The sequence below is a fragment of the Aegilops tauschii genome, chromosome 5 (genome assembly GCF_002575655.3).
Source record: "Aegilops tauschii subsp. strangulata cultivar AL8/78 chromosome 5, Aet v6.0, whole genome shotgun sequence".
NCBI classification, from domain to species: Eukaryota; Viridiplantae; Streptophyta; class Magnoliopsida; order Poales; family Poaceae; genus Aegilops; species Aegilops tauschii.
The window spans coordinates 542,898,235-542,919,539 of NC_053039.3; the positions used below are offsets into that span (position 1 = coordinate 542,898,235).

Sequence of the window (21,305 nt, forward strand, 5' to 3'; positions counted from 1 at the left end):
GCTCTTGGGAGCGGTACTACCGCGGCTACTTCCATGGCTACTTCCGCTCGGGACCAAAAACTCGTCACAAGTCCAGCGGTGGTAGGCACGGATGTAATTTTTTAGTACTGCTCGCAAGCAGTAGTACCGCTACCCCTAGCGGTAGTACCGTGAGGTCAAGCGGTACTACCGCTCCGACGGTTCTTCTGGCTTTTTTGCCTCCTCGCTGTTGTGTTTCAAAGGGCTACTACCGCCCTAGCGGTAGTACCGCTCCTTGGAGCGGTAGTACCGCTCGGTGCGGGCTGTGACCATAACGGTTGGATTTTTCCCCCACCTATAAAAGGGGGTCTTCTTCCCCAATGAACCTTATCCTTAGAGCTTGTGTTCTTTCCCCTTTGTTGACCTTCTTCGAGCTTGCTAACTCTCAATCCCTCCATGGATTCTTGCTAGTTTTTGAGGGAAAAGAGAGAGGAGATCTAGATCCACATTTCCACCAATCACTTTCTCCTCTATGTGAGGGGAACCCCTTGGATCTAGATCTTGGAGTTCTTGGTGTTCTCCTTCTTGTTCTTCCTCTCATTTTCCTCCCTAGCATTAGTTTCTTCGGTGGGATTTGAGAGAGAAGGACTTGGGCACTCCGTGTGCCCTTGCCATTGCATTTGGTGCATCGGTTTGAGTTCCCCACGGTGATACGTGGAAGTTACAAGTTGATAAGCTTATTACTCTTGGATGCTTGGTACCCTTGAGCTTGTTCCTCTTGGGTGCTTGGGCGCCCTAGACGGTTGGTGGTCTTCGGAGCTCAATCATTGTGGTGTAAAGCTCCGGGCAAGCGTCGGGGTCTCCAATTAGGTAGTGGAGATCGCCCCGAGCAATTTGACGGGTTCCGGTGACCGCCCCCAAGGGTTGCCAAAGTGTACGGGTTCGGTGACTGCCCCCAAGGGTTTCCATTTGTACGGGTTCGGTGACCGCCCTCAAGGGTCCCTTAGTGGAATCACGGCACCTTGCATTGTGCGAGGGCGTGAGGAGATTACGGTGGCCCTAGTGGCCTCTTGGGGAGCATTGTGCCTCCACACCGCTCCAAACGGAGATTAGCATCCGCAAGGGTATGAACTTCGGGATACATCGTCGTCTCTGCGTGCCTCGGTTATCTCTTGCCCGAGCCCTTTACTTATGCACTTTACTTTGTGATAGCCATATTGTTTCTTGTCATATATCTTGCTATCACCTAAGTAGTTTTTCTTGCTTAGCATAAGTTGTTGGTGCACATAGGTGAGCCTAGTTGTTGTAGGTTTTGTGCTTGACAAATTAACCGCTAGGTTTATTCCGCATTTGTTCAAGCCTCAACCGTAATTATTTTAAAGCACCTATTCACCCCCCCCCCTCTAGGCGACATCCACGATCTTTCAATTGGTATCAGAGCCTCGTCTCTCTTTATAGGGCTTAACCGCCTAGAGAGTAAGGATGTCGACTAGGGGCTTAGGATTCTCTGACAGTCTTAGTTTCGATGGCACAAATTTTGATGTTTGGGTAATTCACATGCTTAACCTCTTTAGGGTCATGGACCCAAATTTAGAGAGAATTGTAGATATGGGTTTTTCTCCTCCAAATGATCCCCAAAGATTATCTTTAGAGGATGAGAAAAACTCTTATCTCAATGCTCAAGCTTCTAATGTGCTTTTCGATGCTTTGAGCAATGTAGTTATATTTCAACTCATGTCGTTCCGGGATGCTCATGAGTTGTGGACAAAGCTTCAAGATAAATATGGTATATCCAAGATTTGTGTGGATGGTTGTTCTCCCTCCACCTCCGGCCGTGTTGTGTTCTCAACTTCTTCTACTTCACCTACATGTGGTTTGCCACAAGGTAATGACATGGTGAGTAGTGGTGTTCATTGCAATGATGATAGTGGGCTTAGTTTTGATAATCCTTCATCACTTTCTTGTTGTGATGCTTCATCTTTGGACTCTAGCACTTCGAGCACTTCAAATGTTTCACATGCTTGTGTTGATAGTCCTTGCATATCATGTACAAATTGCTTGACTAAATCTCATGATGATATGCTTGCTATGTCTTGTTGGCATGATAAAAATGCATGTATTTCCTCGAGTTGTTGTGCTAACAATGTAGAGGAAACCCAACACTCCATGGAACAAGATGTGGTCTTGAATGGTGCTTCAAGGGATCCCACATCATCATCTATTTCTTTTTGCCTTATGGCCAAGGCTTCAAAGGTATCTCCCACTTTGAATCCCAATATATCTTGTGATAATATTGATGATGGCAAGAGTGATGATGATGTCGATTATGATGAAGAGAATGATGATGTTGCCTCCTTAAAAGTTAAGGGGGAAATAATTTTTAAAGCTCTTCTTAAGAATAAAATTGCTCGTTCCAACTTCATGGAAATCATGTCTATTGCTATTGAGGGCAAGAAATATATTGATGAGTTGGAATCTCGTCTTGAGGAGCATGAGGTCACCATTGATAAAATGGAAGGTCATGAGCGTGATTACGCTAATGAGATTGCGGACCTCTCTCAAGCTCTTGAACTTGAACAAACCACCAAGGAATCTCTTGAGGAGACTTTTGCTCTAGAGTTATCTAGAGTGAAGGAATCTCATGATAGAGCTCTTGAGGTGGCCAATGTTTTTGAAACTAAAAATACTAAGCTTGAAGTTGCTCATGCTAGACTCCTTGAGGATTTTGAGCACCTCGAAAATGGCTCAAGGGTCATCAAGGGTGAGCTCATCAAACTCACCGAGTCTCATGCTCAACTTGAAGCTTCTTATTTAAAAGAGCTTGCCAAGTTGCCTTCTCCTCTTGTTGTTAATGATGATGCTTGTGCTACTAACTCTATTTCTTGTGAAGCATCCATTTTAAAGGAGAACGTTGAGCTACGGGCTCAACTTGAGTTGCTATCTAGCAATTATGGGAAATTGGAAGAAAGCCATGAAAAGCTCTCAAGCTCTCATGATGATCTTCTAGTATCCCATAATGTTCTAAAGATAGCTCATGAGGCCATGATTGCTAAGGTAACATCTAGTGAGCCTCATGTGGACACTAGCACTACTTTTAGTCAAAATGCTATATTGCCTTGTGCTAGTCCTCGCGATTCATCCGTGCATAACGTTGGTACATCTTGTGATGAATTGCTTTCCTTGCCTTGTTGCTCTAACGATGAAGCTTATACTTCCTCTAGTGCTTGTGTTGAGACTAACCATGTAGAGGAAATCAAAGAGCTCAAGGCCCAAGTCACTTCTTTGAAGAAAGACTTGGAAAAGAGTCATGAAGGGAAATTTACACTCAACAACATCTTGAGAGTGCAAAAATCCGCCAATGACAAAGGTGGACTTGGATTCAACTCCAACAAGAAGAAGTCCAAGATGAACAAAAAGAAGGGCCAAGAACAAGTCAAGAATTCAGCCAAGATTGTTTGCTTCAAGTGCAAAGTAGAAGGGCATCATGTTAGATCTTGCCCATTGAAAAAGAAGGCCATTAGTGACAAGCAACAAGGGAAGCGGCCACAAGTTCGATCTCATGCTCAACCACAAGTTGAAGAAAGTCCTCTTCCCAAGAATCCTCAAGCTAATGCTTCTCAAGTTGAGAAATCAAGTGAGAAGAAAGTGAAGAGTAGACGTTGCTACTTATGTCGTGAGAAAGGTCACCTCTCCTCTTCATGCACTAGTGGTAACTTATCCAACCCAATTATTATTGATGATATCTATTCTCTTGGGAAGGATAATGTTGGCCATGTGTTTGCCAAATTTGTTGGTGCTGAAAGTGGTGTCAAGAAAAGAACCATTTGGGTAGCCAAGCCTATTGTGACTAACCTCTTAGGACCCAACTTGGTTCGGGACCAACTAGCTCAAACTTGATCAATAGGTGTTGTTGGAGGGCATTGGAGACTTGGCTACATTATGAAGATTTAAGGGGACTTCATCATTCTTATTGTCTCAAGCCAAGTCAATTGGGTTATCAAGTTTCTATTCTAGATCCAATGTGCCTTCTTCCGGTAACTTGTACTTAAATTGTTTACATTGAAAGTTACTTTCCCCTTTGCATGTTTTGGTTTTGTTCCTTGCATGTGGTTGTATATGTTGTGCCTCCAATTTTCTTATCTTGAGTAATCAAGTATGTGTGTGTTGGTTTGCATATCATGTACGTGTGTGTAGTGCGTTGAGCCTTTGCGCATCTTGTTTGTATGTTAGTTGGCTCTTGTGAGAGATTAATGGAACATTCCATTTTGGGGTAGTGATGTGCTTTGTGCACCTCACGGACCCATAAATGTGTTTACATGAGGAATACCACCTAGTATTGATATTGCAAGCTTATCTAGTCACTATGTGCTATGTCTTCCCATGAGAAATTCAAATTCTAAATAGTCCATTAATTATCTCTTGTTGGATCCTCTTTTTGCCTCTTGTTAAGTTTTCTTTAATTGGTATCACATTATGGGGGAGTAATATGCTATGTATATTACTAGCCTAGAAAATGTGTACATTTGAGATATTGTCACCTAGAATTGATATTGTAAATTATCTTGTTCCTACGTGGCATGTTAGCTCTACAAGTTGCAATTTGCTTGTGTTTGGTGTGAAGATGATGTCGGATATCCTTGCTATCTACCACCGGGAATTATTTCCAAATAATTCTTGTCTTTTGACAATTGGTACTCACTTATGTGTGGTAGAAATTATTGATCATCTTCACGTTGGCGTTTGCTTTTTATTTGCCTTATCTCTTGCCAAGTTTGTGTCAACTCCCATTGCCTTCCGTGTCACTTGAGGATCTTGTTGTTTTCTTGATCTTGTCTAGTGTTTTCCTTGATATAGTGAACGTGGTGATCCTACCTTGTGCATTTTGTATTCAAATGCAAATTCTTTATAATGCACAACTCGTGGGGGAGCTATCCTATTTTCTATAAAACACTAAACTTGTGATCCATTTTAAGTGTGTGTTGGTGGACGGCAAGCCGTTTCTTTTTGGTACTTGTGCCATCATGAAACTTTGTAGAGAGCTTGGTTTGTTTGGAACCATCCTCTTTTTTGGGAGTTTGATATCATTTTGTGGGTTCCAGTGGATATCTCATTCCTTGATGTATCTTTTAATGATATCTTCCAAGTGATGATTTCTCCATTTGGTATTCTTTTCACTCGACTTTTCCTTGTATTTTGGTATCGGGTCTTGAAAGTCTTGAGCATGCATATTAACTTCATGTAGTTTCCGTGGCATGCTTTCTCTCTTTGACCCAATATATAGGGGAAACTCCACCAAGTCTCAAATTGGATGGGATGTGCATGAATTTCATTTCCATATCTATATGCACATATTTATGTGGAGTTTGTCCTATGTATTGTTGGTGTTTCTAACTCTTTGGTCCCAATGAGTTTGGGTACCATTTTGTTTGTGTTGTTGTTCTAGGAACAATTGGAGATGCATTGGATGCTCGGCTCACTCGCAAGGAAGGTGTTGTCACGATGTGCTTTTTGGAGTCAAGCTAGGATGATCAATGAACTACTCCCTCCGTTCGGAATTACTTGTCGCAAAAATGGATGCATCTAGATGTATTTTAGTTCTAGATACATCCATTTCCGAGACAAGTAATTCCGAACGGAGGGCGTACTTTGTACCTTCAATTGGTATCTACTACATCCTTCCAATGTTAACTCGGTAACAAGTATCTTCATATACTTCATGCACACATTTCTTGCATCCACCTTGAGTAGGTTGTATCATGGCATGTTATCCATTCTCTCTTGTGATACTTGTTTCCTTTCTCAAAGCATCCCAACAATGATCTCTTGTTGCTAGTTGTGATGTCTTTGATGGTTGTGTGGTAGGAATTCATTTATGTACAATAAGACCATATCTAGCCATGTGCTATGCCTCCAAGCAAATATCTTATTGGTATATCTATGACTTCCTTTTGGATATCTTGTTCCTTCGTGTTGTAACTATTTCGGGTGTACATCCTTCTTTGTAGATATATATCATCATGATCTCGTCTACCTAGAACCCTATACACTTGAGAGAAATTACATCTCTAGATGATATCCTTTCTTTCACGTCCACCTTGTCTTTCTTGTTATTTCTTTGGTGACTCCGGGAAAGCTTTTGCGTTGAGTGCATGTCTTATCTCGTTGCATCTTGATGCACTCCTGTGTGGTGAAGATTATTTTCCTCATGCTTATCTCTACGAGGTTTTTGCCATCTTAATTGGTATCCCTCGTCTTGATGAGGCTTTCATCTTCCATCTTCACCATGGGTTGTCAAGAGTGTTGGTTATTCATTTTGCATTTTTCGTGTGCTTGTGAAACCTTTTGCTTGGTGTGTGTGGGGAGGACATGTCATGCACCTTGTATCTCCACTATCCAAGACTATGTTGATGCTTAATGCTCATTCGTACATTAGTCTTCTCAAGTGTTTTGCCATGACTCACACACATCATTTTGGTTGAAACTACTCTTAAGTTGCCTCTTTTATATGTTGCTCTTTGTTTCCTATATGCTCACTTGCACTTGTTGTGAGCTTCTATTGATTTTCGGGGAGTGATGATCCTATTTTGTGCACTCGGTATCCTAATGCAAATATTGTAAGAAGTGCACAAATCATGGAGAGCTTCACTAGTGTCTTTAGAACACTCTGTTGCTCTCTTGCACTTGTCGTGAGGTTCTATTGATCTTGGGGGAGTGACGATCCTATTTTGTGCTCGTTGTATCCAATTACAAAACTAAATTGTGCACAAATCATGGGGAGCTTCTCTAGTTTCTCTAGAACACTCCTTTGCTCATATCATAATTTATTTCATTCATGTGGCACGTAGGATCATTGGTCTAGTTCGCTCAATTGATATCCGTTGATTGCTTGCTTCAGTTGGTATCTTTTGATTGCTTGTTTGCTTGTTTCTCTCTTTCTTATGTCTTTGCGGCATATCTTTCTTTTGTAAACCTTGGGCCTAAGTATAGTTTGTTTTCCTCCTAGTATTTACCGTCAAACTTGTGTATTGCATTCCACTCTCTTGTTGAGAAATACACAAATTATGGAGGAACACAATTTATATTGGCCTTCTAAGCTTTTCTCCCATTTTGGCAATCGATGCCAATGGGGGAGAAGTTTCAGAGAGTTTTGTGGAGAAGTTTAGAGAATTCTCTCCTCTTGCTTTGGTTTTGTTCCTAAGCATTTGCATCTCTTACTCATGCATCATTGGTTGTTGCATTGCATGCTGATGCATAATTCCTTATATAAACTCTCTTGAAAGTGATTGTCATCAATTACCAAAATGGGGGAGATTGAAAGAACATGTGGTGCCCCCATGTTTGGTTTTGGTAATTGACGACAATCTCTATGGACTAATGGTTGCCTTGAGTTATATTTGAAGGTTTTGTCCATAGGCTTTTCTTGGAGTACATGTGTTGGTTTCAAGGAGCTAGAGTTTGTGTTGACCAAGGTGCTATTAAGGAATTATCCAAAGATTGGTCATGTGAGAGTTGAGCTTATTGCAAGCATGTCTTGAAGAAGAAGATTGTGTGATTATTCATGTTTACCTTCAAGACATCATCCAAATGAAGAGAGTTGGAAAGATTCTAGGTTGATCAAGACTAAGTCAAGAGTGAATCAAGTTGATCAACTCACAAAGCGTAGAAGATGTACCGAGAGGGATCAAGTGATCCCATGGTATGGTAAGCATTGTCCATTGTGCTTTGTGTACTAACCCATGGTCTATGTGAGAGTTCTATGTGGGGCTAGGTACGTGTTCATGGGCTTGCGTCAAGAAGAAGATATCACTCAACCCATGGAGAGGATGACATCAAGTGGTGATCGTCATCAAGATTGCCGTGTGCAAGTTCAAGTGGAGCATCACGAAGAGATCAAGTGCTTGAAGCTTGCCGTCCATTGTGGTGACAATGGACTTGTGAAGATGTGCCGAAGAGTGGCTCACCCATAGTGGACTATGGGGGAGTAATCATGTAGTCTTCATCGAGCCAACGCAATCAAGAAAGGTGGTCCAACTTGAGGGAGTCAAGATCGTCATAATCTAGCTCAAGTGGACCATGTGCAAGGCAAAGGTTTCCCTTGATAGGTTTTCTATTTTACCGGTCTCATGGTGGTAGTTGGGAGACCGGGTTATAGGATCGATAGCCGTACTATCAAGGGGGGCTCTCAAGTGAGTAGCTTGACCGTATCGTTCGTCGAGAGCTCAAACCATTGCATCCTTGCATCATGTTTCTTGATCTTGTTTGGTTCTTTTTGTGAGTCTTAGAGCTTATGGTCATCTTGATGACAAGCTTGAGTTCATCGAAAACGGAGTTTGCATGCGTCTTCTATGATGTTTTCGATGTCGGAGGTTTTACCGGTCTTATCCGAGGAAGGGTTCTCACCATTTTATTTTGGGCCTTTTCTCATTTGCTTCTTATTGGTATTTCTATCAAGATTGTGTTAGCCCTTGTCGCTAGCTTTCCAACAAACTTGGTTTCGTCGAATTCGGAGTCCGTTTGCAGAAGTTATGTCAGTTTTGGTGTTCTGAAAAGGCTGCAGCGGTACTACCGCGGACAGGAGCGGATGTAATTTTTTACTACCGCTCTTGGGAGCGGTACTACCGCTTGGAGCAGTACTACCGCGGCTACTTCCATGGCAACTTCCGCTCGGGACCAAAAACTCGTCACAAGTCCAGCGGTGGTAGGCACGGATGTAATTTTTTAGTACCGCTCGCAAGCAGTAGTACCGCTACCCTTAGCAGTAGTACCCCTACCCCTAGCGGTAGTACCGTGAGGTCAAGCGGTACTATCGCTCCAACGGTTCTTCTGGCTTTTTTGCCTCCTCGCTGTTGTGTTTCAAAGGGCTACTACCGCCCTAGCGGTAGTACCGCTCCTTGGAGCGGTAGTACCGCTCGGTGCGGGCTGTGACCATAACGGTTGGATTTTTCCCCACCTATAAAAGGGGGTCTTTTCCCCCAATGAACCTTATCCTTTGAGCTCGTGTTCTTCCCCCATTGTTGACCTTCTTCGAGCTTGCTAACTCTCAATCCCTCCATGGATTCTTGCTAGTTTTTGAGGGAAAAGAGAGAGGAGATCTAGATCCACATTTCCACCAATCACTTTCTCCTCTATGTGAGGGGAACCCCTTGGATCTAGATCTTGGAGTTCTTGGTGTTCTCCTTCTTGTTCTTCCTCTCATTTTCCTCCCTAGCATTAGTTGCTTCGGTGGGATTTGAGAGAGAAGGACTTGGGCACTCCGTGTGCCCTTGCCACTGCATTTGGTGCATCGGTTTGAGTTCTCCACGGTGATACGTGGAAGTTACAAGTTGAGAAGCTTATTACTCTTGGGTGCTTGGTACCCTTGAGCTTGTTCCTCTTGGGTGCTTGGGCGCCCTAGACGGTTGGTGGTGTTCGGAGCTCAATCATTGTGGTGTAAAGCTCCGGGCAAGCGTCGGGGTCTCCAATTAGGTTGTGGAGATCGCCCCGAGCAATTTGACGGGTTCCGGTGACCGCCCCCAAGGGTTGCCAAAGTGTACGGGTTCGGTGACCGCCCTCAAGGGTTTCCATTTGTACGGGTTCGGTGACCGCCCTCAAGGGTCCCTTAGTGGAATCACGGCATCTTGCATTGTGCGAGGGCGTGAGGAGATTATGGTGGCCCTAGTGGCTTCTTGGGGAGCATTGTGCCTCCACACCACTCCAAACGGAGATTAGCATCCTCAAGGGTGTGAACTTCGGGATACATCGTCGTCTCCGCGTCCCTCGGTTATCTCTTTCCCGAGTCCTTTACTTATGCACTTTACTTTGTGATAGCCATATTGTTTCTTGTCATATATCTTGCTATCATCTAAGTAGTTTTTCTTGCTTAGCATAAGTTGTTGGTGCACATAGGTGAGCCTAGTTGTTGTAGGTTTTGTGCTTGACAAATTAACCGCTAGGTTTATTCCGCATTTGTTCAAGCCTCAACCGTAATTATTTTAAAGCGCCTATTCACCCCCCCCCCCCTCTAGGCGACATCCACGATCTTTCACCTACGTTCCCGATTGTTCGGCTAGGTGGTAAAGGGAGCACCTCTGTGATTGTTACTAACGGATCATCCGAGTAAGTACCTCAGACTGGGTGAAGCCGAAAGCTAGCAATCTTAAAGGATCACATTGGTCGGCAACGACGGAAGTGAAAATTTTGGTTCATTAATACCACAGAGTTCGGGAACTTTCCCCGAACTAAATCCTCAGTATTTTCGTCCCACATTGATCGGGGGTGAGGTTTCATGATCATGATAAGCATGACGACCCAAAGAAAGGAACCGATGGCGGGACTATTTTCTTTGGAAGATGTTTCTTACGTTAAAAACGTAATATAATATATCTCTCCATGTACCTTTGTATATAAAACCGTATGACCGGATTGCCTTGTTTGTCGTAAAAACTTTGCCCTTGTAAAGGCTTTATAAAGTAGGACAAACACTCCCCAGCTACTGGCCGAGGAGGTTGAAGCTGATGGTCGGTCAACAAAGTTTTGTACAATGCGGATTTGAGCATTAATGATGAAAAGTACTTGGATACATAGAATCATTACACATACAAATTGCGAGTAAAATCCATTTACGGCAATCCATCTTTTAAACCCCTTGGGGCCTACCTTGGCGAGCTCGGATTTCGACCAGCTCTAAACTCTTTTAAGAGATCTTTATTCTCTTTCCGAGAAGTTTGTGTTAAACACAACAATTTTTTTTGTCAAACGGATATCGATCCTTAATTCGGCCACCCGTGCCCATATTAAGGCTCGGGGGCTACTGGGCTTTGCGCTCATTATTTACAAATATTAAAGCGGCATACGATCCCCTGAACTGGTGTTGCCACCCGACCAGTGGCTCGGGGGCTACTGCATTGCCTATTCAATGCAGAAAATTCAAAGTGCTCAGTGTTCGGCATAATCGAACTATGACAAGTACGTCTTCGGACGACAATAAGTACCATATGGGAATTATCCGACATCAAGCTGATATATCGTGGCAACTTCTCACGACCCTCTCTCAGGGGCCCGTCCACCGATCACTATTACCTCTAATATATTACACTGCGTTTCTAATCTTATGTATGCTGCGGAGCTAGGAGTTGATCCTCAGGCCGATTTCACGACCTGGGTCTCAGGGGCTACCAGGATCAGCAGTTTTATGTTTTCCTTCAGGTGCATCTCGGATTTTAGGCCGATAGACACCTTGAGGGCTAATGGCAATACATCCCGTCAGCAAATAAATTTATACGCATCGGAAATAAAATCCGTAAACAATTAGCCCAAGCCCGAGGTGGTGCATCACCTCGAAAGCAGTCCGGCATAAAGCTCGGATGCAAGTGGCTGGCTCTATAGAGGGCATTTCCGGCATTAAGCTCGGCTAACTTCCTTTAAACTTCTTCAAGCCAAGGTGATCTATGACACCTCGTATACAATCCGGCGTTGGAGCTCGGATACAGTCTGGCGTTGGTGCTCGGCTGCAAAAAGATACCTCAAAATGCAGTCCGGCGTTGGAGCTCGGATGCAAGAGGACGCCGCCGCCCGGGAACAACTTCGAACCCGAGGTGGGTGTAAAAATAACAAGGCATTGATAAAAGCCGATAGCTTAAAGGGGCTCCTCGGATACCCGACATATAAACCCTTCGGATTTACTTCGGCGATCCTCAAGATCGAAGATAAGAAGATTTGTTGAACCAATTTTCAAGACCGATGACCGAAGATGAAGAACAGTTCGGAAGAATCGAGGAGCGTCCCCAACTTGAAGATCGGTTCAGGGGGCTACTGACGGTGTCCTGGACTAGGGGGTACTCACCACATCGTTTCCCGACCAGCTGGATCGGGCCGAGGACCCCCATGGCGGTTCACTATTGGGCCAGTTCGGACAACCCATGCCACATACAAGGAGGATTCTACAAGACTTGACGCCCAAGACAAGGACTCCTCTAAACCCTAGGCCTACGGTGCGTATATAAACCGAGGCCAGGCTAGTCAATAGATGACCTCATATTCATTACTACAATCTCGTGGCAGATACATGTACTCTGTACTACACCCATATGAATACAATCAAAAGCAGCATGTAGGGTATTATCTCATCAAGAGAGCCCGAAGCTGGGTCAAACCCCGTGTCCATGTTACCATCGCTCCAAGACGCCTAGCTTAGGACCCCTACTACTAGATATGCCGGATATTGAACCGACAGTGCGCTCCGTCCTCCAGTGGGCCGATCGTGCTCAATCCAACAAGGACGCTCGCCCTCAGCTCTTCGCCGCCGTTCCGTGTGCTCCGGCACCCGCGGCGCCACCTACACCAGCGGTGCGTCCCTCCCCGGCAGCGCCTGCTCCACCGCCAGGCTGGCGTCCCAGCCCTAATTATCGCGGCAAGAATCCCATCTACAGGCCGCCTACGACGCGCTCGGCGTCTACTCCTCCACCTTCGCCGGCTCCAAGTACGCCAGCAGCATCTACGCCTTGGCGTCCTCCACATGATCCCTGGATGGGGCTCGTCCAAGCTTGGCCCATGCCATGGTCCGCTCTGACTCCCCTAAGCGCTCCACCGGCTTATACCGGTGCTTGGCATCCCTGCATGCAGCCCCACACTGGTGCCCGCCGGCCCACGCATATCATGCTGCTCCAACATATGGCGCTCCCTACGCTGATGGAGGTCACTACTACACCCCACCGCCGGCCCTTCTGTCCTCGCCGTCGTACCAGCTGGCTCTCCTGTCGTTGCCTCCATCGTCGGCCCTACTGCCCTCGCCGTCGTACCAGCCGGCTCTGCTGCCAACACCGACCTCTGCTGCACCGCCAAGCTGGGACCAAGCTGCCTTCATCCAGGCCATGAATAATTTTGCCGCCCAAGGCAACACAGGTACGGATTGGATTTTCGATTCTGGTGCTTCTAGTCATATGTCTGCATCTAGTACGTTTCTCTCCTCTTGCACTTCACCCCTCTTTAAATCCATCACTCTCGGTGACGGTTCTTCTATCCCCATCTATTGTGTTGGTCAGGCTCAACTTCCCTCCACCACTAAACCTCTTCTTCTTCGTGATGTACTTGTTGCTCCTGCTCTTATCAAAAATGTAATCTCTGTCCATCAATTCACATGTGATAATCTTGTTTCTGTCGAATTTGACCCCTTTGGCTTATCTATGAAGGATTATCAGACCAAGGTCGAGATCGCGCGGTTCAATAGCTCTGGCGACTTATAGTCTCTCAATGGTGTTCCTGCCGCCGCTTCTCCAACCTCCATGATGGCATCTATTGATCTCTGGCATCGGCGTTTAGGGCATCCCAACCCTGCAGTTTTAGCTTCTGTTCTTAGTGAATTTACCATACCTTGTAATAGAGATTCTAACGATTCCTCCGTTTGTGAGTCATGTCAATTAGGCAAGCATGTGCACCTTCCTTTTAGTTCGTCTAGTTCTGCAAGCACTTATCCCTTTGAATTAATACATTATGATCTTTGGACATCGCCTATTGCAAGTGTCTCTGGTTTTAAATACTATCTTGTCATTTTAGATGATTTTACACACTTTGTTTGGACCTTTCCTCTCCGCAACAAATCCGACGTTCACGCTCTCTTTCTCAATTTTCAGCGATACGTCTCTGTACACTTCTTTCTCCCTATTCGCTTCATCCAATGTGATAATGGTCGTGAATTTGATAATATTAAAAACCGCACCTTCTTTCTTAACCATGGCATTCTTCTCCCTTTTTTCTTGTCCCTACACTTCTCCTCAAAACGGCAAAGCTGAACATTCTCTTTGTACTATCAATGACATTATTCGTACCCTTCTTCAATCTTCCATGCCACCCCAATACTGGGCTGAGGCTCTCCACACCGCTACATATCTTCTCAATGTCCGTCCTACCAAAGCCAATCCCAACATCACCCCCTATTTTTATCTGTTTCTGTGCCATCCAAACTACTCCGACATTCGTGTTTTCGGTTGTCTTTGTTTCCCTAACACTTCCGCTACCGCTGCTCATAAGCTCTCTCCCCGCACTCTCCTGTGCGTTCTCCTCGGGTTTTCGGATGAGCACAAAGGCTATCGCTGCCTTGACTTATACACCGGTCGGGTTCTTGTGTCTCGGCATGTCACCTTCGCCGAACATATCTTTCCATTTGCTCAACGTACTACTCCATCACACACCACTACTTCCACCCCTAGCCTCCCTCCTACCCGTTTCGCTCTCTATGCTCCTCTCCTGAGGTCTCAATCTCTCAATACCTCTTCTCCACCAAACCAACCAAACGCCACTATTTTTTTCGATACACCGACGACTCCCACACATGCCGATCCGCCACGATCCCCTCCAGCACCATCACCCACACATACGGATCCTCCATCATCCCCTCCAGCACCATCACCCACACATGCCGATCCGCCCTCATCCCCTCCAGCACCGTCACCCACACATGTTGATCCACCACCATCCCCTCCATTGTCCGCATCTTCCGCTGCACCGGGCACCAGTATAGCTCCTCTTCCCATTCACGTTGTTCCAACTATCCCACCAGTAAATGATCATTCTATGCGCACACGTTCCAAATCGGGTTTTCGTCAACCCATCGACCGTCTCAACCTTCATGCCACCCCGTCCCTGTCTCAAGTTCCCAAATCATACAAAACCGCGCTTCTCGATCCTAATTGGGCTGCAGCTATGCAAGAAGAATATTCGGCCCTTACTGAAAATAATACCTGGCAGCTTGTTCCTCGCCCTTCCAACACCAACATTGTCTCTGGCAAGTGGGTGTTTTGCCAAAAGTTTCACTCCGATGGTACTCTTTCCCGCTACAAAGCACGTTGGGTATGTCGCGGCTATTCCCAACAGCACGGCATTGATTACGATGAAACCTTTTCTCCAGTAGTTAAGCCCAGTACAATACGCACTGTTCTCAGCCTTGCTGTCTCCTCCACCTGGCCTATTCACCAATTATATGTCAAAAATGCCTTTCTTCATGGTTCTCTTCAAGAGACCGTCTACTGTCAGCAACCTCTCGGTTTTGAAGACCCTTCCTATCCCAACCATGTTTGTCTTCTTCAAAAATCTCTCTATGGTTTCAAACAAGCTCCACGTGCATGGTTTCAACGCTTTTCTTCCTTTATTCAAACCATCGGCTTTATTCCCTCTCTTTCTGACGCTTCTCTCTTTGTGTACCATCATAATTCTGACATTGCCTACTTACTTCTTTATGTTGACGATATCGTTCTCACTGCTTCTTCTCAACCTTTTTTGGACCGCATCATTACTCATCTACGTTCTGAGTTTTCTATGACCGATCTTGTTCTTCTTCATCATTTTTTACGTATTGCAGTGATTCATGATTCATCTGGTTTGTTTCTTTCCCAGCGTCAATACAATCTAGATCTTCTCAATCGTGCTGGTATGCTAGACTGTCATCCTTCCCATACTCCTGTCGACACTAGTTTCAAACTTTCTGCCACTGGTGATCCTTTCTCTGATCCTACTCTTTATCGTAGTCTTGCCGGTGCTCTCCAGTATCTTACCATTACTCGTCCTGAAATCTCATTTGTCTTCCAACAAGCCTGTCTCTATATTCATGATCCTAGAATTCCTCACTATAATCATATCAAACGCATCCTTCGGTATCTCAAAGGTACTCTCGATCATGGTCTCCACATAAACAATTCATCCCCCACCTCTCTCACCGCGTATTCTGATGTAGACTGGGCTGGTTGTCCCGACACTCGACGATCTACATCCGGGTTCTGTGTTTTTCTTGGTGACAATTTGATTTCTTGGTCCTCGAAAAGGTAGGTAACCGTCTCCCGCTCGTCCGCTGAAGCTGAATATTGTGCGGTTGCACATGTTGTGGCTGATACGATCTGGCTTCGTCAGTTGCTCTCGGAGTTGCATCGACCACTTGCACATGCTACAATTGTTTATTGTGATAACATATCAGCTGTCTACATGTCTGAGAATCCTGTTCAACATCGCCGAACTAAACATATTGAGATTGATATACACTTTGTTCGCGAGAAGGTGGCTCTTGGACAAGTTCGGGTGCTGCATGTTCCTTCTACAGCTCAATTTGCTGATATTTTTACCGAACGACTGCCATCCACTTCATTTTGTAATATTCGATCCAGTCTCAACGTTGTCGAGCCTCCCGTTGATACTGCGGGGATGTTAGACTATTACTTGGCTCTCAAGTTACCTAGTCCTAGTCGTATTGTAATAGGTCTAGTTGGCTTGTAAACTCTTATATATACCGGTATATGCGGCCAGCAAATCAATAACAATAGTTTTATTCAAAGCTTACACCTTTGTCCGGGTTTATTAGGCCACTTTCATTTTGAGCCAAAGTTTTATTATGAAGTTAACTAATAAAATAATAGACTATATGTCACAAAAATTACGGCATAGACACACAAACAGGGGGTCCAATCTTATCAGATTCGGTTTACTTAACTTGGTTGATCAGTCATGTCCTCCACTGATAGTGGCATGCCTCGTACGTCAGTTTTTTCGCCACAAGCCCACTCGGATACCCCCTGAGAGCTTTCCATCCTGTTCCGCAACTCCTACCAGCAAGTCTAGTTGCAAGGTTATGGAGCGGGAGCGAACGTCGTAGACGAAACATCGAACAACACATAGGTACGAAAACTAAATGGACATAGATGTTAGAAATAATAGGCCTAGCCCATACACAATTTATGAAATCTCAAGCTAGGCACATGAATAAATGGCAAGTGATGCTTCTAGAGTTTAGTACCACCCCGAAAGATGAGGAGCTATGAGGCCCCTTTATAGTGGGTTCTCTACACCACAGTTAGTGACGTGTGAAGGAGGGAAACATAAGACCACGCGCGTGCTCGCTTGCCTGGCCGGGCTCGGGCCGGGGCGTCACGCCTCTTCCATTTGTCGTTTTATTTTTTGATGTCTTGGTAGATAAATTAATTATTTCTTGTCCAGAAGGTATACAACTATGTCAGTTTGAGATCGTGATCGCGACATGATGCCGCCTCTGGTCCTACTATATATACTGCTATCGGCCGCAGCCAAAAGTATATCGAAAACACTTAGGATTTTTGTCTCATCTCGTAACTTGCCCTGCCACTGTAGTCTACTCCATCCCGAACCCGGCGTGCATTGGCGTGCGGGAGAGCAGGTCTCCAAAACTGTTCGTCCTTGCGATCCTGCACCAGGGGAGGAAAAATTAGGTTTTTTAGAAGCATTGTACGCGATTGCTCAAGTTCGTCATCGCGGGTCATCTTCCATCCAACTCAGGGGGTGCTACTCATCGTCGTCTTCAACACCATCAGCAACAGATCGTCTCCAACATCATCATGAAAAATGTCACTCCCGCGGCATCTAACGAACAGTATGTCCATCGTGATTTCTTCCTGTCTCTACCTGTAGTTGTTGCTACATGTGCGATACTACTATGCATGTTTTCCCATTCATTTAGTATTCTAGATTGTTGCATGCTATTTTTTGTACTAGTCATGAATTATTTTCTAGAATTAATCATGAATTCGCCTAATCTTTCAACAATTCAAAAACCTAATTGTCCGCAATTTCCTGGGTTAACTATGACTGGATTCGCTGATGCACTAAGGCGAGACAACTTTACCGGTGTGCACTTTGAGGGGTGGCAAGTGAAATCCACTCTCTCGCTTACTGCTGTGAAAGTTTTCCACGTTAGTGCTGGCATGCCAGAGGGAACTTTCGAAGAAGATCGGAGAAAGTTTCAGGAAGCCAATACTATGTTTGTGGGATGCATTCTGAGTGTTCTTGCTGACCGTCACTGCGATGTGTATATGCATATACAAGATAGAAAGACACTGTGGGATGCTCTGAATGCTAAATTCGGCGCAACAGATGCATGCATTGGACTGTACATCATGGAGAGTTTCTATGACCACAAGATGGTGAATAATCATTCCATGGTTGAAAAACCTCATGAGATACAATGTATTGTGAAGGACCGGAACTCCTTAAGTGTGTTCTGCCCGATAAATTCGTGGCTGGGTGCATGATTGTAAAGTTGCCTCCTTCATGGAGGAATTTTGCCACTACTCTGAAACATAAAAGACATGAGATATCAGTTGAAAATCTGATTGCATCTCTTGATGTTGAAGAGAAAGCTCGGGTAAAATATACTACCGAGAAAAGAGGTGAGGTTCAACCTACCGTCAATATGGTGCAGAGGTACGCACAGAATAAGAATAAAGGGGAGGACAATCCTGCTTTCAACAAGTCTATCAAGATTACTACCTTCAAGAACAAGACGAAGCTGAACAAGGCTAAGCTAGAGTGTTGCGCATGTGGAAAGCCCAAACACTTTTCCAATGAATGCCCAGAACGTGTAGACCGAATAGGGAAAACGAGCTCCAAGACTGTCAACATGGTGAATACTAGCGATACTTATGGGTACTGTATTTTACCTATTGTTCTTTCAGTATTTCAATCATCTTGGTGCATTGATTCGGGTGCTAACGTTCATGTGTGTGCGTGCTGACATCTCTTTGTTCACTTCTTATCAGGTTGCACAGGATTCTTCAGTCGTAATGGGGAATGGGTCACATTCTTCTCTTCGTTGCATTGGTACAGTGGATCTGAAGTTCACTTCGGGGAAGATCTTGCAGCTAAGGAACGTGCAACATGTCTCTACTATGAAAAGGAATCTAGTTAGCGGCTCCCTTCTATGTTGAGATGGATTTAAAATAGCTTTAGAGTCAAATAAATTAATCATATCGAGACATGAAAATTTAGCATGAGTATTTCACCAAAACACTTGCTGAGCGTGGTGACCCCCATGGATGGCATCCGCAGGCGGATAGTACCTTTGTGGTGGATGGACGAGAGGTGTGGAAGCAAAGCAGCGTGACGACTGGGTGGAACGGCGGAGGTCTTGAAGGTCCGGCAAGGCTTGGTAAGCGGCCAGGGTGGTACAATAGCGGCGGCGAGCAGGGAGGAAGCAGATGTAGAGAAAGGGAAAGGTATGGACATGCGGGTCCGAGTGTGGTTTTGGGTGGGTCGGATGTGTCCGGATCCTATGTGGCGGAGGTCTAGACTCCCGCAAAGCCCCCTAGTTTGCTTCTAGTTTGCAGGAAAACGGACAGGCAAACTGGTAAACTGGGTTTGAGGGTCCAGACAACTCGATTCAGGTGTTTGCGGGTCATTTCAGGGTCAGCTTTGAAGATGCCCTCAATAACCAGAAGCGAGAGGACAACAAGAAGCACCGCAATGGTTGTTGCGATGAGAAGAAAGGTGAATCCTTTATCTTTCGAAAGAAGCATTTCCTTGATTTATACATAAAGCAGCATCAAACTACATGGCTGATCGATACAATGTGGTGAGGATCGCCTCTTACAGAATAGATCTACAAATATAACATGAAGCAAAGAACTAGCCTAACACCTCGCCGAGGCCCGACCGAAGACACCCGAGCTCCACGACAGAGCCCCCGGGAGGGTGTGGGCGCAAAGCGTCGCCACTGCTGAGCCCGACTATAAAGACAATTGGGTTTTCACTCGGAGCCCTGGTCTTCAGGGAGAAAGCGGCACCGACGGACGTCGTAGGCGTTGGCGCCAAAGTGCAAAGCTTTCCCTCGGAAACTTGCTTGCACCACCAGGAGGTATCCTAAACACCACCACGACGAAGGCTAGCCTAGTCACACCAGATCTGGGCATCATCACTTCTGAAGAAAGACGACATGCCAGAACCTCGCGCTACTACACCCCTTGCCGCCCTCACAACCAAGAGGTGAAGCCACCACCGCCACCACCAATCTGGCGAGAGGGGGGGGATCGGAGGATGGGGAGACCTCCGGTGGCACAGGGTTGGCCCTCCTAGTCGCTTGTGGGAGCAACGTGGGAGGGGGTGTTTTTTTTTCTTGTTTGCTTTCCCCCTATCCTCTTCAAGAAAAGATCCCTTATGCTTAAGGTAGCTGGCGGATTCGACTGCGATATCCGGCAGCAATAAGGTATAATGGGAGATAAGGCTTCCGGATGATAAGTAAATAACCATCGAAAATAAATTATGGTTTTCCTATTTCACATACGACTATGAAACTACTCCCTCCGTCTCAAAACGTAAGATTTTTTACACTATGATAGTGTCAAAAATGGTCTTACATTTTGGAACGAAGGACGGAGGGAGTACTATTTATAGGCCACTCGTTAATGTAAGCCAGTAAATGAATCTGCTAATCATTGTATAAGATTGTAAAAACCCATTTATATTTCTTGAAGTTTATCCTCATCATAACTAGATCATTCCACAGCACTCCAACAAGATTCATTCACACTGCATCCCGTTTCAGCACGGCCATGTGGCCCTGTGGGCGCGCGATACAAACTATGGGCATAGACTGAGCTGGTTTATGAAACAGTCAACTGAGAAATAGTTTTGGTTGAAACAACATAAACGAACGAACTAAAGTATATAATCATTGAAGAAGCCATCATACTTATATGTACACATATAAAGGAATGAACGAACCAATGATCAACACCTACTGCTACGACTGTGCACGCATATATTCATGTCAGCAACCCTGCACTAGAACTACTGAGATCAGCCTAGACAAACAGCTCGAGCAGTACGGGCGGCGCCTGCGCCGCCTCATCACGGTGCCGGCGCATGTGGCCGCCGAGAGCCTGCCCCGTCTCGAACCCTTGGCCGCAGATGTGGCACCGGTGCTCAGGCTTCTGATCCGTACTCTTGGGTTTGACGGAGTAGCACTGACCGCCGGCGGTGAGGGCGAGCGTGAGCCCGTGGCGGCCGCGGAGGTGGCTGGTCCGGTGACCGCCGAGCGCCTGGAACGACGGGAAGGAGCGGCCGCACGTCTTGCACACGAACTGGTCCCCACTGGCGGCCGTGGCGCGGCGCATCTTCTTGTTGATGTCGGCTACGACGCCGAGGGAGAGCGAGAGGGAGAGTGACACGGCCTGGTCTGCTGCTGCTCTCTGGTGCTTCGTCATGGACGTGCGTACAAGTGAAGAACAGGGAACCTGTGGAGCTGAGGAAACTGTGGGATGCGATCGACCACTGGAAGCGGGAAGGAGCTAGCTAGGCACGAGTGGGTTTAGATTTGAGAAGAAATCGGAGGTTGTTGAGTTGTGGAGCGTGTGTGCATGGTTGGGCGTTTATATACGGGAGGGAGGCGCAGGCAGACGATCGAGTAGCTCGGCGGTCGCTAGAGGCCCCAGGTGGTCTCACTTGTACGAGACGTCGGGGTTGACGTCGCGATCGGCGGGCGACTCGGCTATCTCTATGCCTGCCTTTGCATGGAGCTGTGACCTTTGGGACGCGCAGATTGACGTGTGCGCTGCGCTGGCTTCATCCATACCGCCGGTGGC

The 21,305-nt window shown here is 45.8% G+C and overlaps 1 protein-coding gene across 1 annotated transcript; it reads right to left on the reverse strand.

Moving 5' to 3' along the window:
* Positions 1–20,376: 20,376 nt before the first annotated feature.
* LOC109784241 (zinc finger protein ZAT7-like) lies at positions 20,377–21,048 on the reverse strand. The gene has a single exon (XM_020342837.3). It carries the CDS (start codon positions 20,925–20,927, stop codon positions 20,526–20,528), a length of 402 nt encoding a protein of 133 aa, XP_020198426.1. The 5' UTR covers positions 20,928–21,048; the 3' UTR covers positions 20,377–20,525.
* Positions 21,049–21,305: the final 257 nt, after the last annotated feature.